At 40.3% G+C, this 27,893-nt stretch overlaps 1 protein-coding gene across 1 annotated transcript in view; it reads right to left on the bottom strand.

Moving 5' to 3' along the window:
* Nucleotides 1-2,022: 2,022 nt before the first annotated feature.
* LOC109318249 (desmoglein-1-like) overlaps nt 2,023-27,893 on the bottom strand; it is a 39,345-nt gene continuing 13,474 nt past the window's right edge. The window contains exons 6-16 of the mRNA XM_019547378.1: nt 26,718-26,878; nt 26,329-26,463; nt 25,111-25,296; nt 20,538-20,797; nt 16,312-16,454; nt 14,226-14,432; nt 9,432-9,974; nt 6,728-6,876; nt 6,277-6,340; nt 4,555-4,784; nt 2,023-3,271 (exon numbers count right to left, since the gene is read on the bottom strand). Of these exons, the coding sequence (XP_019402923.1) occupies nt 2,360-3,271; nt 4,555-4,784; nt 6,277-6,340; nt 6,728-6,876; nt 9,432-9,974; nt 14,226-14,432; nt 16,312-16,454; nt 20,538-20,797; nt 25,111-25,296; nt 26,329-26,463; nt 26,718-26,878 (2,990 nt within the window). The 3' untranslated portion in view covers nt 2,023-2,359. The remainder of the gene's footprint in view (nt 3,272-4,554; nt 4,785-6,276; nt 6,341-6,727; nt 6,877-9,431; nt 9,975-14,225; nt 14,433-16,311; nt 16,455-20,537; nt 20,798-25,110; nt 25,297-26,328; nt 26,464-26,717; nt 26,879-27,893) is intronic.

The following is a 27,893-nucleotide window of genomic DNA, read 5'->3' as shown; positions in this document are numbered from 1 at the left end:
AGATTTTGATAGAGACGCAGTCTTTGGGGAAAAATAAGAACTATATGCCAGATTTAATTCATACTTTACAATCCATAAAGCCTTCCATGTCATTTTTTCATTTAATATATTCAAAATGGTTTCAAATTACAATATAAAATAATATACACTGACATATGAAATACCTATTCTCTGTACTGTGTGTTAACAATTATTTTCCTTCTCATTAATGACTTCCAGAATCAACATTACAACCCTTTGACTAATCTGCAACTGCATCACCAGAACGCAAAGCTAAAACATTATTATTTCTTTTACTTCTTTTTGCTCTGTTAGTATAAAAAATGAGTAAGACATAATATAACACTATAATATACCAAACAGAGACAACTTGATGGTCAGTAAATATTGCAAAACAAACCAAACTAAACCAAAACCAAAAACAATCTAATAATCTGAGTTACTGAAGCCTACAGTTTAGCTACATGCTGTTGTATGTTTAACGAAGAGACAGAGATGTCTAATAGTTTCATACTCTCAGTAACTCACATGGGTCATTTGCAATGGATTTCCACTCAAACCCTTCACCATGACAGTAAGGTTACTAGAAATTTTGAAGAAGCCTGGACATTTACTGAGAACTTAATGTGCATGTAACGAGTATTTATTGTGCTTTATACATTTATATTGTGTTAGTTATAATAAATGATTAATTTTTGTAAAACTTATGTAATATAGCATGCAATGTAAATGGGATGCTCTTGAAAGTGCTGATTTAAATATTGTGTTGACAAATACCAGTAATAGTGGTGTCCATTTCCTGAAATATCATGGTACTATTGCCACGTTTGTCTTTTTTAACAACCAAGGGCCATTAAGTCTGATGAAAATGTAGATCTGCTATACGTATGACAGATCACAGTGATACAAGATATTAGTATTTGTACCATATTAAATTAATGTATGTCAGTATTGTACTCACAGAGGGTGCGTATACTGAGATGCTAATTGTGCAGTAGCTTTATGACACTGTGCAGTAGTGCGTTACAGCACGGACAGTGCTAATATGCTACCTTGCAGCATTATCAGGCTACTGTGCAGTAGTGTCACTAAAAAGGTGTTTGCCAGTGCTACTGTGCAGTAACTCTGATTACTGTACATTTATTTAGAATTTGGTTATACAACGACTAAACTAAATGTGCAGTAACCACTGCACATTACTGAACATGTAGACATGCCCAAAGTGAACCATTTTCATTGATACAAAGCTCCTTCTCCCTGTCCAAATTTAGTCTCATTTTACTTTAGTTGGGTTAGTACTTGAAAGGCACATGGAATCTGAAATTACTGCTTTGGATTGACTTCACATATATGTTATATTATTATGTATATTCCTCAGGAACTGAATGAAGCAGCCAGTTCACTAGCTATTCAAAACTGTTCCTAAATACTTTCACAAAAATCTAGGGCTAGGTACAGACATTCAAAAAGCCCAAGGTCAAATTGATCTAAACTGCACAGTTTTCTGTAAGCAGTGTAGTTTAGATTGATAGCAAACAGAACACACATTTATTTGCCCTTTCGTAGGGCTGGGTGCTGCCATTTTTAAACCAGTCTGTGAGTGCTGAGCTTCTGTTCTGTTGTGGGGATAGAGTGATTTCTGATCACTTATACCAGTAAAAGTGTAATATCTGTACGTGACCTAGGGGTTTTTTCCCTTTCATTTGGCCAACAACGTAAAGCAGGCAAACAAAAAAGCAAGTTGACTAATCCCAGGGGAGGCAAGAAGGGATATTTTGAATTAAAAATGTTCTCACTGACTCTCAGCATTGAAAACATGTGAAAGAACACATTATGGAGAAGGAGGCCTATTCTCTACCAATTTTAACAGTTTTAGGATTACATTTACGGTAATAAAAGGACATATTTAAAGGGGCTTTACCTGAACTTTCCCCACTGACAGTGAGCGCATCTACACAAGACACTACTACACAGACATTACTGCTCATTTATTTAGTGCTTGTATTAGCAAGTACTAAATAAATGCACAGTAACTGAAGTTACTCTGCAGTAGCACCAGTGAACGTCTTCTAGGTGACGCTACTGTGCAGTAGTCTAGTGTTATAGCACTGTCCGTGCTCTGACACACTACTGCATAGTATTTTTCAGCTACTGTACAGTCAGCATCTTGTGTAGACATGCCCAGTATTTCTGTGTTTCACTTAGAAACTGGGCAACCTTATGAGACAAGAATCACATAAATTTTAGTACTATATGCTAGTTATAAATAATGAAAAATATACTTCGTTGTTTTTTTAATTTAAAAACTTGAATGCAAATCAATGATATCTGCAGGAAAATGAAAATACTAATAGAAGTCTTATTGATTAGAATACTGTACTGTTCTATAGTTTGCCACCCTTCTTCGAGCTGTTCCAGGGGAAGCTGATCCAAGGGTCTGGGTAAAATGGGCGTCTGAGCCCAACATTTGACTCATACCACTCATGCCACCCATGCTGGTCATGCCAGGACCAGAAACTACTCTCTCTGTAACAACTACATTATGCGCATTTGATAACTCGGAGGGAATACTTAAACTGCTTTGTATACCTGACGCTGGTCTAATTACCCTTTCTGTCACCACTACATTTGATCCATCTGCCAGATCAGGGATACTCAAAGAAGCGGGAACCCTGGAATTGGGTGTGATTACTCTTTCTGTAACAACAACATTTGACCCATCTGTTATATTGGGGATGTCTAGTATGCCACGCAAATCAGAGGCAGGACCAACCACCCTTTCTGTTACCACAATGTTTGGTGTAAGAAGAGGATCAACACTATGTGTAGGTGGGCCAGTTGTATAAGTCTCAGTCACTCTTACATTACCGTGGAGCAAAGGATCAGGTATAGGTCTTGCAGGCTGCATAGCAGATGCAGATGTATAGGTATTTTCAGTAACAACTGTTGTACTGCCAGCTGTGGGAGGCATTGGTACAGATCCATTAACAATGATAGTGGTTCCGGGTGGTGGCAGATTTAGATCAACTTCAGGACTTGGAAAGGTAGCATTAAGAACTGGAATAGGCTCTATTTCTCTGCCCAAACAGATTTCTGCCAGAGTCTTAAATTTTGGTCCTAACCTATCCAAATAGGTGTCATCCATATCGTCACCAATAAAACTACAACAGCCAATGGAACCAACAGGACTGCCTATTCCTTCATGATCATATATTAGGAGACAATCATTTGCTGGTCGACCTTCATCTTCATCTGCATAGGCAAATGCTTTCTGAAGTTGGAGAAAAAGACAAAAAAAGAACTGAGCATTCTTTTTCTTCAGAGTCAAGGCAAATAACATATCAATCTTTATTCTGATGTATTTTAAAAGGGATTTAATGTCTTAGTAGCAAAAAAGGAAAATGATCTATTCTGGAGCATAACTAGAGGGTGTTATTGTGATTCATCACTTAACATGTATGCTCCTAAACCCTTGACCATACTCCGTTTTCCATCATCCACTGGCCTGTTTCAGAAGTGCTGATAAGTGTTTTTGCTATTTCAATGAAGTCAGGATTGAGAGAGTTGGTTTTCATTCTAAGTTTATCCATTTACCAGCTGTATATTTGCTGACATATATGCATGTACTCCTACCTGGTGTGGCCATTAATACAGGAGATTCAAAGCAAAACTGAATAAACGTAGTAAAAATGTTGTGGCCATTATTTGTATTAATATTGAAACTAGTCTCTACTCAAATGTTTTCAACCCTTTTATACATGCTTTCTGTAAATTCTTAGCATTTTCAGCTTTGGCTAAGGTGAGTACTTGTGAAGAAGGCATTTTTAGTTCAAATATTAATCAAAGAGAATGTTTGAAAACATATTTTGTTATAATATTTGATATTCAAGTGATCTAGTTAATTAATCTAATAACTCCCATGTTACTGTGCAAACTGCATTTTACAACTGGATATATTACTTCCAATTCACATTTAGTTAGTTTGTTAATTAGTTAACCTTGATCATCCATTCATAATATGGATACAATAATAAAACACAAGATAGTGTGCAACAATAATATAAATTATTAATGAAGGATCTACTCAGTATTAGTGGTTGAGAGCAATTATTGTTAAGAATATAATTTTAAGAACAATTTGGAATAGTGTATATTCCAAATTTTCACGTCTTTAACAGCCGGTTTCACACAGTGAAATGATAACCTATAGAAAATGAATTATTTGCAGAGTTCTTGTCCTAACCAATACAATGAATAATTACATTAATATTCCTTGTGACTATTAATGAAAAATACTCAGTGTATTCTACCACTAGGTAACTTTAATGCAAAACAAATGCTATTGGGTATTCAGAATTGTTATACTATATGTAACGAAGATTTATATATTGTTATTCTCAGTATGAAGTCTGTTTTAGCTTCAGTGTCTACTTGCTTCTACCAGTTTAGTACAATTAACCCCTTTAGCTTTGGATTTTTGATCTACAGCCATGCGACTGCCATCAGATTTTGATATATTTGGGTGTCTATTAGAAAAAAAGGCAGATGAATTACCTCAGAGAAGTAATTTTCTAAGAAAGTCATATTCATTCCTCCTTCTCTGTACTCTTTTACCGTCCCTCCAAAGACCCCTTTTTTGTCCATTGTTCCAGAAATTGCACCAGCTGTTGCATAACCTGTAGCTGTTCCATAATCTGTAGTTAGATGACCAGTCCCAAGCCCTGTAGTTTCTTCAAACCCTGAACCTGCTGTTACTCCTCCTCCGTATGCATTTGTATAAATATCTGAAAGCAGAAAACCATGTTATCCCAATATACATCTGGGGTGGAAGGGGAAGAGAGTCAGTTAATTAGCTCTTCTGGTGAATTTATGATTTGATTTCTAGAAGCATTCTGTAAAAACTAAGCGATCAACTAATGGCAGTTTGCATGGGTGTTAAGCATATAGACACTGGTGCTATCATGCAACATTGGAATCCAAATAAATATATACCAAAACATATGCACACTCTAATAACTAATTTTCTGTACAACTTTGGGCATATATTTGCATGCACACTCTAGGATGTGCTTGAGTAAATTCTTGATTTGCATATGACTAAAAAAAACCTATGTTTTCAGGTACATGCACAAATTAGGGACTTGCATGGGGATATAAATGCATAAATGTATACTGATAGTTTCACTGAAAAATTGGTCCTCATGTCTCTTGGATGTTAGGAGCAGAAAGAACTTTAAATACTTTGCCAAGAAGGGTGCTCTTGTGATCCCTTTTGCATTTTCTAGTGATAAAAGCAGAGCTACTTTCAGAGGGAAAATAAGAAATATTAAGCATATAATTTATAGTATTGGTGATGGAAAGTGAAATATTTTGAATCAGATATTAGGAGTGTGCAAAGTGGGCCTATTTGATTCAGATTCAGCCCGAATCAGGGACATCAATTAGATTCATTGATTAGGATCACTGTCCCTGATTCAATTCAGCCGAATACAAATCTGAAGAGTCGATGCTGATTCAGCGAATCAGTGATTTGAACACAGACACATCTTTAAAAGTTTTTTTACATACCTTGAGGTACCAGCGCGGCTTGTGAATGCTGTGATACTGGGGCGCATGGAGCGTCCCCCAGGGCTGCAGGGGGGGCCTTCCACATGCTTGACAACAAACATGGAAGTGGACCGGAAGTACTTCCAGTCCACTTCTGGGTCTGCCAGGGAGCATGCTGGGCCCCCCTGCATCTCCCTGGCTCAGCAGTCAGCTGCAGGGGGACTTCAGGTACCCGTCCTAGACCCAGGAGGCACCAGTCACTGAGCCAGAGGAGCAGGGGCCCTGTGCGCTCCCTGTCAGACCCAGAAGTGGACCAGAAGTACTTCCGGAGGTACTTCCATCCAACTTCCAGGTCTGCTGCCAAGCATGCTGGGAAGCCCCTCACACTTCTGTGGGACACTCCATGCACCCAGCATTGCAGCACTCATGAGCCTAGAGGCATGTAGAAAAAACATTTAAAGCTGTATCTATGTCTGAATCTCCAAATCTTTCTGAATCTCTCCAAATCAATTTGGAGGGTTCCAATTCAATTTGGAGAGATTAAAGGGTCCTCTGATATGATTTGGATTTGGAGATTCAGCCACCAGATTGGGCCGAATCTCCACCGAATCAGGGACCGAAGCTCCACACAGTCCTATCAGATATGGTTTCTTCATAGCAGAGAGGCATTATTTGCTGAAACATGGCCACTTATGTTATAAAATCTAAAGAAGGTTAGCATCTGCTTACCAGAAGGGTCAGCAAAGTCACCTGGAGGGGCAGTAGTTGCTGGTAGGAGAATATTTGAAACGTCCTAGAAAACAATAGTTTAGCTTGTTTAGTTGTATGATAGTTTAGTCATATAAAGATCAACATTTTGGGTGATTTTCCATATTTTGTTCTCTTTTCACCTTACTCATTTTATAGTTCATGATACATGTTAAAAGGAAATGTCAGCTGTAATCATTTACAAAACCTAAGTCTGATCTGCAGCCTGCAGTCTGGTTACTAGACTCCGGTCATAATATAATGGAAGTCAATGGATCTACTTGTCTGAGTAATGGTTAGTAATATCAGGCACCTTTATTTTGACAATAATGCACCATAAAAAGTCACTGTCATCACCACCAAATCTAGACTATACAACAGGCTTACGTTTATGTGCAAATGACATTCGGCTTTTTACAAATATTGAACTGACCCTGTCTTCTGGCTGTGCTCCTTCTATTCCCCATGAATGAATTGCCCCTTCTGTGTATTCAGGTACGGGCTCAAATCCAATCCCAGCTGCACTTGTAGGTCCTGGTCCACAACCACAACAATCACACATTGACATCAAAATTGGAATCACTGACAAAGAAAGATATAGAAAGTCACACATTAGAAAACACCCCTGAAATTCCACCTCTGAATACTTATGTCTACATCTAAATCTCATTTTTCCAAATGGCAGTTGCTTAACATTATCTGAAAACCTGATCCCTTTAAAAAGATTGCAAATTGAACACACTAAAGCTAAAGCACTCAATATTGATCATCACTTTTGAAAATGTGTATACACTGGTATACCCACCAAGTGAAATTCTGCTCTCCCTTACACTGGCGTGAATCTGGAGTACAGTCAGGTCAAGCCCTGCTGCTTGCTGCTGACCAGCGGGGAGGCAAAAAAGGTGCCATGTTTAAAACCGTGGTTTTTGCTTCCCTGCCAATCGGGAACAAACCGCAACCAGGGCCCCTCCACTAATCAGTGATGTAGGGTGGGGTGGAGAAGGGGGAAGGGCACATGGGGGAAGATTAAAGGAGCCACAGAACACACCACTTTTGCTGCAAACTTGATACAGCCCTATTTATATATGTACATTTTCCTCTGAAGGCATTGTAAAAGACTAAGCAAAAAAAAATTGATTTTGCTGAAGTCTGCAGAACAAAAGATATTTCAGATACTGTACCACAGACCTGACTTTTATACCACAGAATTCAATGGAAACATTCCCATAGACTGCAGTGGACTTTGGAACAGGCTCCAAAGAAATCTTCATAAAGATTCACACAATCCCTACATATAAAAACAAGTCTAATAAGTGATTAGATATGTATTTCCAGTTGAATGCCGTAATCACTATGCTACACTATGCTATGTTCTCTGTTTCTGGCTCCAGGACTGTTGTGTTTTCAGCTGCAAAGTATGCCAGATTCTTCAGAAGAAGGGATAGAGACTTCCCTTTCCCTTACCCTATTTTATAATGTGTTTAGGCCATACTCTTGGAAGATGTGAAAGATGTGGATTTGAATCCCCTTAGCCTTGTGGGGAGGGGTACTGTAATACAAATCTCCCAAGACCCTGAGTCAGTGCTCTATAGACTAGGCAAAAAGTCTAGTCACCACAACCTGTCAGCAAGGAGTCCACCATCAGAAGATCACAGAATAATAGGAAAGTAGAACTGGAAGGGACCTTGTGAGGTCATCCAGTTCAGCAGCCTGCTCAAGATAGAATCATTTCCCCATAATTACCCTTCAAAAAGTATTTGTGTTATTGAATCCCCCATCAGTCTCCTCTTCCCCAGACTAAATAATCCTAGTTCTTTCAGCTTGCCTTTTAGGCCCCTAATCATTTTTTTCACTCTTCTTTGGTTTCTTCCCAATTTGTTCACATTCTTTTTTGAAGTGTGGGGCCCAAAACGGAATACAGTACTCCAGGTAAGGCTTCACCAGTGCCTAATAAAGCAGCAGAATCACTTCCCTTGATTCGCAAGTAACACTCCTGTTAATATAACTCAGGATGCCCTTGGCTTTTTTTGCAACAAGAACAAACTGTTGGCTTACATTCAGCTTCTGATCCACTATATACACAAAGTCCTTCACTATAGCACTGCAGCCCAGCCAGTTGTTCACAGTCTATATTTGTTCAAGGAATTATTCCAAGTACAGGACTCGTGTCACTGGGTGCATCTACACTTGCTATTAATGCACCTAAAATCCTAAATGAACTCTGGTGCAGTTTTTGCCAGAATGTATTGTTCCTGGGCACACTGTTTACACATGCACTTGGGACCACAGCATGCTGAGCCGGAGTGGAGCAGTCTCAGCTGGCAGAAGGTTTGGGGAATCAACCTCTGAGGCCAGAGGTGCTTAGCTCCAGCTCAGTGTGCTGCAGAGAGGCTGGCTGTGGCAAAATGGTGCTACATTATGGAGCTAGTTGGCAGGCAGCTCCCATACTGTAGCACCCTCATGCCCCAGCCAGCCCCAGTCACTGTCTATACATGCATTGCAGCTCACTAAACTCCACTGTAGGACAATATTTGCCCCCAGTGATGCTATTCTACAGTGTAGTTAATTCATTTACTACACCCTAATAGGTGCACATGTGTAGAGTGTGATGCTTTACTGAGGAGCTAATTAGTTGACTGCAGTAAAGCACATGTGTAGATGAATGAAGACCATTTTTCCAGTCATTATATCTCTGTTCATAGGCACCTCAGTTTACAGAGTCCAATTTAGGATTCCCTCCTGGTGCCAGATACACACTTTTTATATACTGAGCTACCCACCTGGAGGTGCATAAGGAACCAATCTAGATGTGTCCAGTAAAGCCTACTGTTGCCCAGCATCTACTGTCACTTAAATGTTCCAAAACCTTTCAGATCCTGCTTCAGTTTCCAATGGTTTGAATGGGAGCTACATACCACCCTTTTGGTAATACTTGAGGGAATAAAGATAAGGAAAGGAATAATTGCATTTGCATGTCCCAGATATAAAATTTCTATTATTCAAAAGATGCATCTTTCTTTGCCACAGTGACACTGTGCTTCTATAATTCAACAAAAAAGGGCAAATTATTTTAAGTGGATTAAACAGAACTTTGGTATTGGAATTTAATTAAATAGGGAACTTAACCGAATACTTACATACAAGTATTAAGCCACCAAGAAACATCAGGCCAACAGCAGCAGCACTAAGTGTAGTACGTCCATCAATTCTTGGTCTAGGTTGAAAGTCACCAAAATGGCTGGTATCTTCATAAATACTGCTTACACCATACTCAGTATACCAATCGGTTATACCTATGCCTTCACTGGTGGTACTGATAAAACCGGTGTCACCACTGTCATAACCAGTGCCACCATCGCCACCACCACCACCAGTGCCACTGCCACCGCCACCGCCACCAGTGCCACCGCCGCCACCACCGCCACCAATGCTACCGCCACCAGTGCCACCGCCACCACCACCAGTGCCACCGCCACCACCACCAGTGCCAATTCCGCTGCCTTTAATAATAATTACTCTGGTAGCACCCTCTGTACATCTTCTGCTGGTATCACAGCGACAGGCTCTGACTGGTATTATATGTGGTTGTACACATCTTCTACCTCTGCGGTCTGTCACATAGACAGGGAGTCTATAAAAAGCATATTCCATATTCTGAGCCACCAGCTGTGCAGAACAATCTGGAAAAAAGAATAAAAGAAATATTAATAGATTTAGGATTCTGCTTTAGAATCACTCTGCTCTAGAGCTTCTGTGACTATTCATTATTACAGTGTTCATAATACAAAATACTAAACTAAAGAACAAGAAGGCATCTTCCTGCTATACTCCTCCTTACAGTCATTCATTAGTCACAACTATTTTTTTAGGTTGAACTTTCATGTTCTTAGGCCAAAGGTGACTTATTTTAGGCAAATCGAGTTAAATAAGTTCAACTACTTTTTGGTTTGTGGTACATAAAAGGGAAATAGTAGGGTAGTCAAAGTACTGGAATCTGGGGGCAGAGTAGGGAGAATTAAATAAGACCATAGGAGTTGCAAGAGAGAAAATAATGAGATGATTTGTTGAAAATTTGATTATCTATGCACAAATGTCAGGAGTATTGGCAGTAAACAGGAAAACTTGGACATTCATGACTTAATCAGTGTCACAGACACTTGGTGGGACAAACTGTAGTACTAGAAGATTTTTACATAAGGGCATACATAGTTTGTTTAGGGAGAAGAGGCAGCAGAAAAAAAGAGGAGTTGCAATATGTATCAGGAATATGTAAACACACTTGCTTTGAAGTTCAGGAAGAGGTGAGAGGAAGCCTTGTTAAATGTCTCTGGAGGTTGTTAAAAAGGGGGATAGAACAGTAGTGATGTCATGGTAGGGGTTTAACTTCAGAACATCTGATCAGGGGGAGGAGGTAGATGCAGCTCTCTGAGCAACTAGCAGAAGCAGCCAAAGGTTAGAGTTTGATTTAAATGGGACACTCTATACAGAACCCACTAGAAAAGCAGTAAGACAACATAGCAACTTAAAAAGTCCATCAGGGCTTTGGAACACATTGGTAACAACTTTTTGTTTCGAAAAGTGAAAGACATTTCTGTGGAACTAGTTTAGATTTCTTGCTAACTAATGAGGAAAAGCCGGTCAGAACTTGAAAGGTAGAAAATAATTTGGGTGAAAGTGATCTTTAAATGATAGGAGCCATTATTTTAAGAACAGGCATGAAAGAGAGAAGCAGAAAGAAATAACAGATTAAAAAAAAAACCCTTCAACAAATTTGAGAATCGGTAGGCAGGGCCTTAAGAGCATTACCTAAAGCATAAGGAGAGCTAGCAGTTGCAGAAAAAAGACTACACTGAAGCAGAATAGCAAAGTATGTGATGCAAATGAAATATAGGAAAAAAACAGTAAGTTACCATTACCAGGCACAATTTAGTAGCTCCAAATCAAAAAGATGAAAAACCAAAAAACACACCCATGACTACATACATAGCACAAATATTGATGAATAAAATCAAAATGGCTAATGGACAAAATCAGTTTCAGCTAAAAAAGGACCTAAAAAGCAACATGAAAAAGTTTTTATAAAGTTTTATAAATACATCTGAAACAAGAGAAAGTAAGATAAAAAAAGTATTCCATCGCTAAAGTGAGGTGATGATGGAGAAAAGGCTGAAGAATTTAATACCTTCTTTGCTCTTCCCAAGAAGTATACTGTGACAAGGAACACAGAATGGAATAGAGAAAGAATAAAGTTAAAGAACATTTAGATAGCACAATTGCATTAAGTCAATAGGGCCTGAGAAACCTAAAAATATGTTTAAAAAGAGAGAAAAAGGAGGTCTGCGGGAGTTATAAACTAGTTAGTCTGACTTCAGTTCTTAACAAGACACTAAAACAAATATTTAATCAATCTGTTATAATTATGTATTGAAAAATACAGTGATTAGAGAGAGCAAATATGAACTTGTCAAAAAGATTTGTTAAGTCTAATGGATAAGGAAGAAACAACAGATGTTTCTGATCTTGAACACCGAAACGCGCATGTGAGATTTTTGTAAGCAAACTAGAAAAATATGATCTGATGAAACATCCGTTGGGAGAGGGAAGAGGTGCATAACTGCTTAAAAATAAAAGTACTCATAGGCTAGGTACAGATATTCAAAAAAGCCCAAGGCAAAATCATTCAAAACTTCCCAGGTTTCTCTCTGCTGCATAGAATGGATTGGGAGTGACCAGAACAGATATGCTCCCTTTGGGAGTGGGGGAAATGCAGATAGCTACACTGGCCAAGGTGAGTAGGCTGGGGGTAATCTTACATGCCTCCCAGTGTGTCAGAGACTGTGCAAGGGCAGCTGAATGCAGCCAATTGGCAGGTCACCCCTGGTTGGATGCCTGGCACACCCCTGTGAACCCTGACCGTCAGTTGCAGGGAGAGGGGGAGCCAGCACAGAATCTCTCCCCCAGCCCCCTTCCAGCCATTGGAGGAATGGCTGGCACACATCCGCAGAGTTACCAGGTGCTGAAGCTGCCTGACTGCAGCCTCCTCTTTCAGATCACCTGCTGGGTGCTGCAGTAGCTAGGCCAGCTGCTGGGAGAAGCTTGAGGTGGCTGGGAGAAGGAGCAGAAGCAGGTTCCCTAGGAGGAGCCAGCTGCGGGCTGGCCATAGGCTGCATTAGTGCTGCTGGCGGGGCAGAGCTGCCTTGGCTCTGACTGCACCTGGGTCAACCTGCACCTACCTGCCCTGCAGCTCTGCAACCATCCCAGTCAAGCAGCACATGAGGCAGCTGCGTGGGGCCCAAGTTCACCAGCCAACGCACTGCAAGAAGGGAAGTAGCTCCAGCCCTGGAAGATCAGGTAGCCACCACCTGTGCACCATGCATCCTCCTCCTCAAAGAGACAGCAGCCTGTCTGGCAGCAAGGAGTCCATACCTCCTTCCTCCATGGCCAAAGTGTGGATTGGGCCCTCTCTTACTTCCCTCCCACCCTTGATCTTCCTCAGCAGCAGCTAGATGTGAGCCTTGCCTCTTCCAGTACACAGCACAGGGGTGAGAGGGGGCACAGCCATGGCCTGGTGTATGGGGGAAGGGGCCCCAACCCCTCTCCTCCTGGTTGTGGGAAACCCATAGGGAAGGGAAGGGTTAAGGGACAGGGGCAGGGGAAGGGACAGGCCCTGCTTTAGTTTATACTGTCTGTATATGAGACCCTTGCCTTCATGCCAACCCCTTCATCTGTGTCCCAGTGTGGAGGTGATTGTCTTAGCAGGAAAACAGACACCGGGTCTTTTTCTTTCCTCTTTATGAAGCAGAATTAGGCCCCCCAGACCCAGTCAGGTAGAGGGGCCCCAGGAAGAGGGCCCCCAGACCCAACTTCCCCCCAACTCATTGACCAGCCCAATACAACTTCTTTCCCCAGGGGGTGGGTCAGTCAGCAGGGGTGGGGGGAAGCCCCCGTCATGCACCCCCCCCCAGCTGTTTTGACTGGGTTTGTGGGCCTCCACTTTGCACCTCTGCTGCATGGCCTGGCTGACAGGCACAGGTAGGACACTGAGATATGGACAGGGGCTTATCTGGCTGTGTCTGTGACAGCCCAGGATAGGGCTGGCCTGGCACTTGGCCAGAGCAGATGAGCACAGACTGAGGCTAACCCACCCACTCTGCATGGGGGGGGGGGAGTAGTGGGGGGCCTGCAAAGCACCCTGGGGTCCTGGGGGACTGTGACCTAACTTGAGTCAGGAGGGAATCCTGGACAGAAGTTCAATAGACTGGTCTAACCCAAACCAAATAAATCTCATACTACATTCATCCAGGTCTATCTTGACTGGGTTCTGCCATTTTTAAACCAGTCTATGTACACTGAACTTCTGTTACGTGTTTAGATTCATTTTCGATCACTTATATCTGTTTATGTGTAATTTCTATACCTAGCCATCTAATACTAATCAATGGTTTTCTGTCAAACTGGGTGAATGTTTCATGTGGTGACCCACAGGAGTCTGTCCCAAGACTGATTCTACTCTGAATTTCATTTCAACTTGGGCAACAGAAGAGAGAGTACACTTATAAAATTTGGAGATGACAATAAGCTAGGAAGGTTTGCAGTACTTTGGAGGACAGTATCAAACTTCATAATGATCTTCATACTGTAGAGTGGATCCAAAAATCAAGATGATGAAAGTCAATACAGACAAGTGCAAAGTGCTATACCTAAGAAGTGAAAATTCAGTGCAGTGTGAAAAGCAAAATGCAGAATTATTGGCTCATCACTAATAGTTGAGGAAATAATTCAGAACTTGTAGTAAATGACAAAGTAGGTATAAGTTAATAACATAATGTTATCACAAAAAAAGGAAAGATAGAGTATTACCTTTGTTTCCTATCATGAAGGAAAATTTTTATTTATGTGACAATTAGTTATAAAAAAATAACTTTCCTTACCATTTATGGATCTGATACTCCATACTTTGTGAGGCTGACCATCTATGCTAAAGGTGTATGGGGCACCATCTTGCTCTTGTGCTGTGATAATAATTGATGGTGAATCCATACACATATCCCTCACTTCAGTATTAAGAGTTGGACAGTCACTACTGAAATCTGAAACTCTAAGCACAATGGTACCAGTGGCAGTTTTTATAGGATCACCTGTAACAATAAAGAATTTCTGTTATAATATTTAGGATGGAGATATCAGTGCCAAGCTATACATATTTTATTAATCATTTATGCTGAAGTCTAAAATGCAGCAAAATTAATGCTTTTTCTAAATTCTATAATTCAAAAATCAACCTAAATCTGGAAAGCTTCAGCCTATTTTGAAAAAGTAGGCTTGTTTGTCATTTTGGAAGCAGTACAAAGAAGATGTTGTTTTTACCTTTTATCTCTTCATTATGAAACCATTTATTTTAAAACTAAATAAATGTTTATGATGTCCTTTCTTTCCACACATATGTGTGTATACACACTCACACACATATACATATACATGCAAATACACACACACCCATCATATTTAGTATAAGGGGCTGATCTCAAACAACTGTGTGTATGTACTACTTCTTTAAGTAAAATTATTTCCAGGGGGCTGCTAGGAATCCTTTTCCAGTGAAACTATAATGGCATACTATACCAGTAAAATACACCCATAGAAGCAACTTCAAAAAAAAAGGAAAAAAAAAGCCATTTAGATGTAGGGGCAAACTATTCTTTGGGAATGCTGCTTAGTCCCCTTCCTTTGATTCTCTGGCCCCTGGCACACATTACAGTTATGCCATAATTAACTTCTGAATTGCTCCATAAATAGTGACAGTGGCACATATTCACTGAATGCATGGTGCCATAAAATGGCAAAAGGAAAAGCAGAGATGCATCTTTATATGCTAACTAGATAAAATATAGAGAACACAAACTTTCATGAACTCAACTTCACTTTATCTGTGCTGTGAAAAAGGATGTGCAGAAAGCAGAGTGTAAGAATGAGAGAAAAATTTAAGTATAAAAGACAAGAGGGGAAAAGGGATAGAGAAAGATGAGGGGAGAATAGCAAACCAGACACAAAGATACTCAACAAAAAATATGAAACACCTTTGTGGCTGGTTTATATGGCACCATAAATTGACATGTAGCATGCTTCATCTTGTCAATTCTGGCAATTAGTTAATTGCCAGCATCCAGACCTGGGCAGATCCTGGTTTGGAACCTGGTTTGGAACCTTGCTCCTGATGCTGACAATTGCTAATTGCTGGCAGCAGGACATTGGCTTGCTGGAACCTTGCAGGTTTGCTGTAGGACTACAGGGCAAGGCTCTTTATGTTCCAGACAATGGTAAGCCTTAGGAGGCTTGCTGGGACCTGATTGTTGGCCCCATCCCTGGACAGATCCAGATTTGGAACTGGATCCAGGGCTGCCTGATCAACAACTAGCTGATTGTCAGCACTGGTCCCAGTACTAACCCCTGATAGGGGGAAAAGCTAGTTTTTCAACTGAATAAAATTTTTTCATGAAAAATATCTGCTCACCAAACATTTACCATTTCCATTAAAATATTTCAGCTTAAATCTCAATTTTTTTTGACTCATAATAAGAATTGTAGCGCTTTAGGAAAATTATTTGCTTCCTGTCTCTCTTTTCCCAATCATTTGGGACCTCCCAGCTATGGCTTCCACCACAGCTTTATAACAGTGGCTGACTTGAAGATATACAGCTTCTTCTCAGGAGGGGAAGACTGCAATATATTGTGGACAGTTAGTTCAGCTGGAGATCCCACCCAAAGAGAATGGTGACTGGAGGAATGAAACGCACCTCCTATTTTGGGCAGAAATATTTTACTCTTCAGGCAAGACATTTTGGATTCTAAGTTTTAAGTGAAAAAAACCCACATTTTTTCCCATGGAATTACAGTTATATCTTACATGTTTTGTTCAGAAAGCGTGTTTAGCATGATACATTATGAGTACTCAAATACTGGAGTGGGAAGTTCCTTGAACCAAATGAAATTCTAATGCTCCCCCCACCATTTTCTTACCTATAGTAATAGCCAGAATTTCTGCTTTGTATTCCCCCTTGGTAAAAAAAGTTGACTGCTGATTAATTGCTTTTTTCACAATGATTTTACCAGTGCGTGAGTCGATCCAAAATAGACTTGCTGTATCATGTCCCATCATATACCTGTTTATGATTTACAAACGTTTTCAGAATTACGTTAAATACAGAGCCAGATACTCAGCTTGTATATATTAGCATAATTTTACAAGCTTTACTGGAGAAAAACATAATGATACATCTCCAACTTGGTTTTTTTAAAAATTTTTCATCATCAGTTTAATCTATAGTAAAATTTAACATGTAGGATAAACATAGAAATACAAAAAGTATCTTAACAGTGACATGATAACATTCATCGGACCTTAAAAATACACAGCATCATAATCTACATATTGTCTTTCCTTTTTTAAATATAGTTAGGATATTCAGCCATTCAGAGGATCCAGTGACAATTTAAATCTGAACAACAGAACCCATATGCTCTTCCTCTGGAATTCCTGACAAACTCTAACATTACATAGTTTGTTATGGTTTTAATAATACTTGTCATTTTGAGGTGCTTTTATATTCAGTGGACTCTTTTTCATATGCAGCTACTGGGCTGAGGAAAGCCTATATAGGAAAGCCTATATATATACAGGGCAAGTACTTATCCATACTTAATATAAACCATCAGTGCTATTTCAATAAATAGCACTATCAGTGCTGTGATATTAACATCCCCAAATTATCTAGCTCCTCTTACTTTCAAAACCTTGAATAGTTCAGACTACTATCCAAGGCTGAACTAGCCGATTTTAGCTGTAAGGATTTGCTCAAGCTCAAGGCTTACCTGACTGGGTCCAGCTAGGCCGGAGTATCTGGCTGGCTGAAGAATGACAGGCCTCAGATATAAGCCCATCATTTTTACAGGACTCTGACAGGTCATTACGGAACAACTTGCAATGCTGTGCTTCCCTGGCTTCTGATTGTTTCCAATTTTTTTTTTTCTGGCTCCTGTCCTGTTTCCTAGCTTCCTAAGGGCCTTGTCACGCATTACATTTAAGATGTGTTAACTGCATTTAAAATGTGAACTCTGTACATTCAAGCAGGAAAACACATGCTAAGTGTTATTGTAGCATAGTAAAGTTAGGTGTTTTTGGGCAAGGAATAGCTCCAGATCATGGTAAGTAATATGTGTTTTGCTAACATCCAACTGCTCCACGGAGATAATATGAGTGGTCCTTACCAGATCCAGTGCAGCAGGGGACTGGAACTAACAATCAGCTATTTGTTGGTCCCAGTTTCCACAGCATGCTAGGGCTTTGAACTGGCTTCCCTGTGGTGCTGTTTGTCACTCCCGCTGGAGTCAACCCTGGCAGCTTCCAGAGGTGTTCACTTCCCAGGTATGTTATATTTTGATCATAGTAAGCATTAATTTGTGACTGCTCAGAAAATTTCTAGGGTCATAGTTATGCTTGCTATGATATACATGTAACATGTGCAAAGGGCCCAATGTGACAATGGCTACAAATGTTAAGTTAACACGATGCTAGTGGGAGGAACACTCCCACTCTTGCTCCCACCAGTTACATTTAGAAGCATGGAATCTAATAGTAACTAGTCTCTTTCATAGCTGCTATTAGGAGTCCTGAAAATGAAAGGAAATAGCCCCCATGATATTAACTAGCCCACATCAGTTTTAGGTTCTAAATAGCAGCTCTTTGAGACCAGCTTCCCCTCCATCATTTCTGGCATCAATTGTTAGGCAGTTAGAACTACATGACAAAGTAGACTGATGAACTGAAAAATGCTCTGAACTTAAGATGTTTATGCTCTTAACCTATATGCAAATACTTGTTGGCCAAAATGTAAGCAAAAGGCAAAACATTGGGACTGCCAGTGATTTATGTCTCATATAGGCTGCATGAATAACTGCAGTTTTAGACTGGGTCAACACACAAACTAGATACCCATGCAGCTACTATGCACAGGGTCCAACTCTACAAAGGCATATAAATAGCCATATTTTAAAAGTATTTTTAAAGAAAGTTTTAACTAAGCAAATTAGGTACATATCAGATAGGATGGTAGAGTATTTTGGACATTAAATGCCAGAGTTTGGAGTCTTTATTCAGGCAAAAAAAAACATTGGCATCAAAAGCATTTCATGAATACAGTCTAAGGATAAAAGGATTTGGCTCTATTTGCTCCAAATCTAGACTACTGCTACAGTCATATGATGTAATACTAAAAGGAGGCCTGTCCCTGAGAACCCTTACTAATACTGGTAAGTATGACTGATATCCATTGAACCAGACCATAGTTGTATGACACAATATCATACAGATGTTTGGCTTTGCATATTGTTGCCTGTATAACAAAAAGTTTCCAAACTCTGTCTATTCCTATTATGCAAGTGTACATTTATCTATAAAGATACATGTGCATTAAGGAACCAATAATGCACACCTTAATCAGTTGTAAAATACCCACTGTTTTAGGTCAGAATAGATTTAGAGCTATGTTTTTTTATTTCAACTTGAGGTGGCTATAACTTCATACATAGGTTACTTAACACTCCCCATTATAAAACACGTTGCTTTTTGGTGTTATTTTACCAGTTTTAACAAATCCATTTTTCAGGTTCATTACAAATGTGAAAGGTCCCTAGAGAAAAGAAACCTTGCCCAATGACATTCCATTCTGGTGTAAGCGAGTTATAAACTACTGGAAACTATTTCCCTTCTCATGCACATGAGACTGAGAACAGTTTGGGGGTAGTGTACTGAGATCACAAGTAAACACGAACAGTCTAAATAGCTGGGTCCTTGCTACCACCAAAAGAGCAACAGCAGTAGTAGCAAATAGGGCTGTGTGAGGCTTTGGACAGAGCTTCGGATCAGAAGACACTTCGGACACCTCGGGGAGGGAAGTAGCACATCCGGGGCGAAGCGCCACCTTGTTCGGCTTCCCGAAGCGCTTTGGAGCCGCGTTGGAGATCCGACCATAGGGTATAATGGGGAAACAGTAAAATATCTATAACTTTGTTGTTTTCAGGGATGGTAGACTCTAAAGAGAGGATAAAGCCTGCCATGTTTCAAGGAGATCAATGTGGGGGTTTGGGGGAAACAGCACCCCACATTCTTGAAAGCAAAACTCCTGTCACATCTAGGTGTTACAACATAGCAGGGTAAAAACTGCAGGAGTGGTAGCTCTTGCTGAGGCCACAAAGCCTGCCAAGTTTCAAGAAGATCGGTGCAGGGGTTTGGGGCAAACTGCTCCTCAAGCTGCTGACATTCAAAACTCGTGCCATGGGTGCTGTGGGACTGACTGTGTCGGTCTTGGGGCGGGGAGGGGAGACACCTGGCTGCTAAGCTGCTGTGTTCCCAGTTACCAGTCAATCGATCATGATTCGCTCAGGGATCAGGGACCCAGGGACCAGCTCAATACACAGGACCTAGCTACTACATAATGATTTAACAAGCATCAATTAGCACTTACAAAACCAGGCTAAGGAGAGGAAAGAATCAATACAGACAATCAACTGCCCCAGGACAGACACAGTCTTGGCACAAGTTTTGCCTTTCAGCAGCTAGGGGTGCAGGGCCCCAGAACCCCCCTGCACCAATCTCCTCAACAGCTGGCAGGCGTCACAGCAGGGGCTACCATCCCTGCAGCTGTCACCCTGCTGCGCCTTAACACACACAACGTCACCATGGCAGAGTTTTGCTTGTCCGCAGCTTGGGGTGCAGTTCCCTCCAAACCCCTACACCGATCTTTTTGAAACTTGGCAGATTTCATGCACTTAGCACAGGCTACCATTCCTGCACGTTTCATCCAAATCAGACAAAAAACAACAGAGTTATAGATATTTAATTGATTCCCCATTATACCCTATGGCTGGATCTCGAAGGTGGTTCCGAAGCTTCGGAGCTGCTTTGGCCAGATTGAGGCAGAAACCCAGTCTGGAGCTCCAGATCAGATCACTGCCATCCAAAGTGGCTGGATCTGAAGCTGGATCAGATCGCTGCCGACTCGCACAGGCCTAGTAGCAACACATTACACAAGCAACATGGGAGATGCTGCAGCAACTGTGTTAACTAGTTCTGTGTTTGGAGGAGAGGCTTCTTTTTTTAGCCCTTTTGCACTGAGTTCTCAAATGCTCTCACCAGTATTCAGGATGATTACTACAGAAAGGCCCAAAAAAAGTAAAGACAGCCTTACCTGATATTTGTGGCAATTTGTCCAGTGTCCTCATCTGTGGCTGAATATATTCCCAAAACCTGATTAGCTGATATGCTTCCCGATACAGGATAGGTCATTACTGATGGATAAAGTCTTGGCCCCTCAACTACATTTTGCACTTCAATAACACAGGGAACTCCAATAGGCTTGTAAGAAGTAGCTACAGATTTGTGGAATGCATTTACATTTCTAACAGCAATACTCAGTGGGCGAGTTGACAAGTGTTCATAATTCAGTTCCTAAAATGTAATAAACAACGCAACAGGAACCAAGTCAAATCTACACATTCTTATTTTATGCATTCATTGGTGTATATGTATATCTATATCTCTGTATGCAACTGTAGCTGGGAAGGTATCTTGAGAGTCAGGCTTGGCTGATTTGTGAAAAGGGTCTGCTTCAGGGAAGACCAGTAAAAGTAAGGCTGGATAGTAGGATGTGCCTGTTTTGTCAAATTCAAGTTGCACAAGAATAAAGCTGCTAGTGAACTTTTGGAACCCAGCAGGGTAGGCATATCCCCTGTCTCTGAGGTCATAACACAAATAACCAGCCTGTTTGGCCATGCAGCCACCTAATATACTTCAGCTTCATGACTGTGCAGGAGGATCTGAAGCCCATTGGCCATACAAAACTCCTGGACACTTGGAGTGCATCCAGATGAGTGCACACATGTGGTTTGCAGTGCCTCAAAGCTGAGGATGATGTAACTGTAGTCACATAAAGGCACTAGGCCCTGGTCACAAAATTATAACACTATTTCAGTTAATGTTTGCTTTCTTTTTCAATTTACTAAACTATATCTAACAACAAATTATAGAAATATTATTTTAAAATATTCATGCTTTTATTCAAGCCAGTTCCTAACTTATGTGGAGGACAACTTTCTGTTCCAGAGGTGGAGGATACAATTAGGGGATCATCGATCTTAAATCTTGTCCTGGCTAACAGGGATGAATTGGTTGATGGGTAACTTGGGAGGAAGTGATCATAATACAATAGAATTCCAGATCCTGGGACAGGGAAAGCATTGAGATCAGCAACATCAGGATGCTATATTTAAAAAATGTGGATTTCATTTGATTCAAGAGTTAATAGACATGGTGTTATGGTGTTATGGTGACATGGTGTTACTGAAGGATAAAGATGTTCAGGAGGGCTGGGAGCTTCTAAGTGGTACAGTATTGGAAGTCCAACAAAAAACTGTCCTGACATGATGGAAGCCCATGAAGAATGGCAAGAGACCAATGCGGCTGCCCAGGCTGCTTCTACGATGCCTCAAATGCAAAAAGGAAGCATATAGGCAATGGAAGAATGAGCAGATCATGAAGGACATGCACCTGCAAATATCAAGCACTTGCAGGAACAAAATCAGGAAGGTAAAGATTAAGAATGAGCTGGACCTGGCAAAGGGTCTTAAGGACAACAAGAAGATGTTCTATAACCATGTTGGCCAGAAAAGGAGCAAGAAAGCTGTGGGTCCTCTGTTAACAAGCCAAGGGAACTCCTAACTGAAGTTGCAAAGAAGGCAGAGCTACTTAGTAGCTATTTTGCTTCAGTCTTCACAAACAAAATTAAACTTCAGCCAGACACCTAATAAGGATTATCTAGGTAAGGAAGAGGCAAACTGAAGGAGGAGATAACAAAAGAGATTGTCAGGGAGCTTTTGATGAGTCTGAATAAATTCAAGTCAGCAGGGCCAGATGTACTTCATCCCAAGGTATTGACGGAAGAGATCTCAGAATCCTTGGCAATGATCTTCATGAAGTTGTGGGAGATAAGCCAGGTACCAGAGGACTTGAGAAGGGCCAATGTAGTGCCTCTCTTTAAAAAAAAGGCAAAAAGGAGGACCTGGGAAACTTCACTTCAATACCTGGAAAGTTAACTGGAGCATATCCTAAGGACAGCCATTTGCAAGGCTCTGGAGGATGAAAGGCTGATCACAAGGAGACAGCATGGATTTATGAAAAATAAATTGTGTCAACCAAGCTTGATCTCCTTTGACAAAGTAACTACTTGGACAGATGAAGGGAATGCTGTGGATATAGTGGACCTCAGCAAGGCTTTTGAAAGGTCCCAACTGACCTTCCTGTAAACAAGCTGGAGAAATATAGGCTAGATTAAACTACTACAAGGTGGAGAGATAATTGACTCAATAGCTATAAGGAAAAAGCAATTTTTAACAGGTCCATGTCAAAATGGTGGGAGGTTTCAAGTGGAGTCCTATAGGGGGTTAGTCCTGGACATGGTATTGTTCAGGGTTATTATTAACTATTTGAATGCTGACATAGCTTCTGGAGCAAGTTTGCAGATGACACAAAACTGGGAAGGATTGCAAACATCAAGGATGCAATCACAATTCAGAAGGATCATGATAGATTGGAAAGCTGGGCTAGAGCTAACAGGATTGAAGTTTAATGTGGACAAAGGAAAAGTGCTATACCGCAGAAACACAAATATAAGATGGGTGACACCTTGGTGGATGGCAGCGCAATGGGAAAAGGAGTTAGGAGTCTTGGTAGATCACAGACACAGTGTTATGCAGCCATACAAAAGGTGAATATGGTTTTGGGAAGCATTAGCTGCAAAACAACAAGAAGAGGTTATATAAGTATGTTGGCCAGAAAAGAAGGACCAAGGAAACTGTGGACATGCCAACCTATTCAGCACTGGTTAGACTTCATCTGGAGTACTGTGTGCAGTTCTGGGCTCCAAATTTAAAAAGGGACATGGAAAAGCTAGAGAGGGTCCAAAAGTGGGCAACAGAGATGATCAAGAACTTGGAAGGCAAATCATATGAGGAGAAGCTGAAGGAGCAAGGCATGATCAGCTTGTAGAAAACATGCTTAAGAGGTGACATGCTAGCAATCTTCAAATACTTGATGGCCTGCCATTAAACAAGAGGGAAAGCATCTTTTTCTGTCTTGCTGAAAAGGGGAGGATGTGGAACAATGGCCTGAAGTTGCAGCAAAGTAAATTTAGATTGGATATCCAGAATAGACTACTTAGGAAAGTTGTGGATTCTTCATCACTGGAGGTGTTCAGTAAGATGTATGGGTATTCCCCATGCTTCTGGGCTGTGCTGGTTGCCCCCACCTCCATTCTGCTACATGTATCAGGGTGTTTTTAATCTTCCCTCAGAGGCATTGGGTGTTGGCTGCAGCCAAGGCTTAGGATTTTGATTGGGGTGTACTAATGCTCCTTCTGGGAGCTCTCTCTGCTTAGCAAGAAGACTCAAGCTCACATCGCAAGTTCCAAAAAAATGCATCCACCGTTCTAAGAACACTAAAAACAGCAAGAACAACACTCAACCAAATAAATATTAAAGTTGTAAAAAATAAGCTTGCCAAAATAAAACAACTTACCCAGCAAGCATTAAGAAGTCAAATTGTAGCAAATGCAAAATACCAAAAAACCCACATCAAAACCCTGATCTTAGCAGTACAGCCCTTCAAACAAATGCACTCTATTCTGAGTGCAATAGTAAAAAAAGCAAAAAACCTTGCAAATAAAACAAGCTCAACTATAGATTGTGTCACGATGCAAACCTTCGTGTTGCACCAGTATAAAAACAGAGCCACAAGACAGAAATCTACATTCTTGGCTAATAAAAGTTAAAGTTACTTTACAAAGGCTGAAAAAAGGTGAGAGATAAACAAATTAGAATTCACTTTCACTTTTTACTCTTAAGGATATTTTGGCCCTAGTGGATCAAGGGAGTAAAGTTATCCTTGGCCACATACAAACATTAATTTCAAGTGGTGGAAGTTTTCTACAGCTAGAAATGATTTTGGTAGAGGGAACTATATAGACTTTCTGTCTCCAACTGGCCCCTCTCTTTGGCTTCTTGTACCTTCCCAATACTATGGTGATCCCTGTCTGAAGAAAGCATGGGCTGTTTCAGTCCTCCCATTCCCAGAGGGACTGGAGCAGTGGACTAAACCTGGTCTCTGGAAAGCCTGAGAGCTTCTTCCTGCAGCTCCACTCCTCCTGGTCCCTGGGAGACATAGAGCTGCAGGAAAGTAGGTAGACCTTCATTCTCTCAGGAGCAACTTGTACCTGGTTCTAGTCAGGTTATTTTTGTCCTGGAACAGACATTTTTGGTCCAGAAGAAAATACTGGAACATCTTAAATTCATGGTTTCCACTGGGAGAGCAGCAATTCTCCTGGTAGAAACAAAATGTCTATATATAGCCCTTAACACAGACAATGACATACTAGTGTCTATCCTGGTAAGAGGGCTTTTCATGGAGGTACAAAACATACCTTCTTTAGGAAGGACTGCTAGTCAGTGTGGAAAAGATCATAACTGCTTCCACACCCAGGGTCTTTTGGGAAATGTCCAGGTGTACCAGCAGGGTGTGATACTCTTGCACCCTATACTCAAAGAATGCAAGATGAGTGTGGGGTTCTAGATGTCATCTGTGCAGGTGAAGCAGAAAAAAGGCTTCTACCCCCTTTCCAAAACAGCAAAAATGGAAGTAGGATCTGGCTCTTAATGTTAGAGAAATGTCTATTTTTTAATGAGTGAATTATAATATTTGTGCATTCTTACCTTAATAACTCTCAGAATTCCCTGATTTGTTGCTCGATCTGTAACTATTTCAAAGCAGTTGTCTTCATTGCCAGATAAAAAGTAAAATTCTGCCAACCAATTGTCTGAAAATTCTTCATCGGCATCTAAAGCTTGTATCCGTAACAGTTCTGAACTAAGTGAATTTTCTGAAATTCGTGCTGAATACTAGAACAACAGATACACACTGTATTAACAACCAGTCAAGTCATCTTATTATGAAGAAAATATGGTTACAGTGAAGTGACAGTGCATTTATTTTTGAAGAACATTTTTGTCATAATTAACACTAATTCAAAAATACCACATGCTGCATGTGGGACATTGACACACATTCATTCATACATCATATTATGTGCTTGTGAAATCATCTGAGGAAAAGTGGATAGGTATTTTCTTTGAGTAAGGATTATGTAAAACAGGGCTGTCTAACTTAGAATCATAGAATCAATGAGTCAGAAGGGACCTAGACAGATCATCGAGGGTGAACCCCCGCCATGGGCAGGAATGAGCACTGGGGGTGGCAGGGGTCATAAGACCCCAGCCAGCTACCTATCCAGTCTCCTCTTGAAGATCTCCAGGGAAGGTGAGAGCACCACCTCTCTGGGAAGCCTATTCCAGGCTCTGGCCACCCTTACAGTGAAGTAGTTCTTCCTAATATCTAACCTAAACCTATCCTCCCTCAGCTTGTGGCCATTGTTCCTGGTGACTCCAAGGGGGCCCTGGTGAACAGACTTTCCCCGAGTCCCTGCTGGTGGCCCCTGATAAGGTTGTAGGCAGCCACAAGATCCCCCCTCAGTCTCCTCTTGCAGAGACTGAAGAGATTCAGGTCCATCAGCCTCTCCTCATAGGGCTGGCCACGGAGGCCCCCAACCATACGAGTGACTCCACTTCTAAGTGGCTAGTGTAAAAAATGAGTAGGGATTTCATGGAATACAAAAAGGCCCTATGAATTTGTCATCAGAATTGTGCACATGGGCCAAGAATCAGATGTTGGAACAGTTCCCCAACAGCAGATAGCCACTTGCTGACAAAAAATAAAGCATTTCCCAGTGAGACAGTTCATGGAAATACATGCTTACCAACATGAATACGGGATCTACCGCCTGTGTGATGTTTGTTACATACATACATACATACATATATACATACACACACACACACACACTAGTGATGTTTCTTGTGATAGGAATAACTTACTGAGCTTTGTGCAATAGTTGGGAAATTGTCGTTTACATCAAGAACTTTCACAATACAACTAGCAGAGGATGAAATTCCATCTGCAGCTCCATCCCGGTCAGAGGCTCTCACAACAAGACTGTAACTTGACTGTTGCTAAATTAGAAAGAACAACACACATATTTTAAGGTATTTACAATACAAATCCCATATCAAATAAAAACTGATTGCTGTATCAAATTGTTACAAATTCAGATATTAGTTATAACAGAAAATGCATCTATTTTAAAATAAGGCTTTAAACTTTTTTCTCACCTTTATAACAAACGCATTAATCTCCAACTTTTATCCACACACATACACATGCACACAATTTACATTCTTTATGAATTAACACCTCAAGGCTTTACCTCTCGATCAAGCATGTTTGCTAGGTGAACTTCTCCAGTATATTTGTTCAGAATAAACATTGACATGGGAGAATCCACACTTTCTATCTTGTAGGCAATTTTTGAATTCAAGTGATTTGGTTCATCTGCATCTGTTGCAGTTATTTTCAGCACCAGAGTGTCTAGAAATTAAAACATCAGAATTGTATGTTACTGATGTGCAGTATGCAGCAAGACAGTACATGTTAAAAACTCAAGTATAAAATTAAAGAATTATGCTATCAGTGAGGAGCTATATTTAGTTTAATTTACAAATAGAAGAATACCATGCGCTCGCTTGTTTTCCCTAATAGTATCAAATCTTTAATGCTCCACAGTTCTGGTATTCTAAGCAGGGTTTTTGTGAACCTGGCAACATCCATGAATTTTTAAAAAGAGAAAAACATGTTTATAAATGTTGTGTGATTTTTCCACATTATTGAACTTATCTAAACAAGAGTTGCCATCTTTATAACCCTAGTATTTTGAAATGCTAGCATGGGATCTCAAAATAAATTGTGTACTGTTCTATTTGTAATAGATAACATGTGTTATATATAATACAGTTTGAGATATACCACACACATGTATTTCTATCACTACATGTTAAAATTTGTATTCTGATCTCAAATATATATTCAGAACGCTTAAATATCTGTGCAAGTTCAGATTAACATAGTATCAGCAAATATCCATAATTTGTCATGAACTCTTGAAAAATAGTCTTTGACTTTGCAGATGTTTAGATACAGTTTCATCCTGGAATTGTGTATATCTGTTTTATTTTCCAGTATTATCTACAGTAATACTTGTTTCCATACCTGAGTCTGTCAATTAAGTTATATTTATTTATAAGGCTTCAAATTGAATGGCAAATTTCCTTTGGATTTCCAGTGATTTAAAGGTATAGTTTATGATCAGGACAGATGGGGGAAAGTATATTCACCCTCCCAATCATCTATATAGACCTTCAAAAAGGAAGAGGAAATGAACCAATTTTGTATTCTCCCCCACTCCCAATTTTAAAAGAAATGCCAAGAGAATACTATAAAGAAATATAAAGATGAGGTAATTATCTTAACTATGGTGGTGGCAATGGCAATTGCGAATTGTAATAAAATAATATTTTCTCATATACAGTAAACTCTCTGGTAACCG

Source organism: Crocodylus porosus, unplaced genomic scaffold, assembly GCF_001723895.1.
Source record: "Crocodylus porosus isolate Cpor-Errol unplaced genomic scaffold, CroPor_comp1, whole genome shotgun sequence".
Taxonomy (NCBI): domain Eukaryota; kingdom Metazoa; phylum Chordata; order Crocodylia; family Crocodylidae; genus Crocodylus; species Crocodylus porosus.
This window is presented reverse-complemented; position numbering and strand designations above follow the sequence as displayed.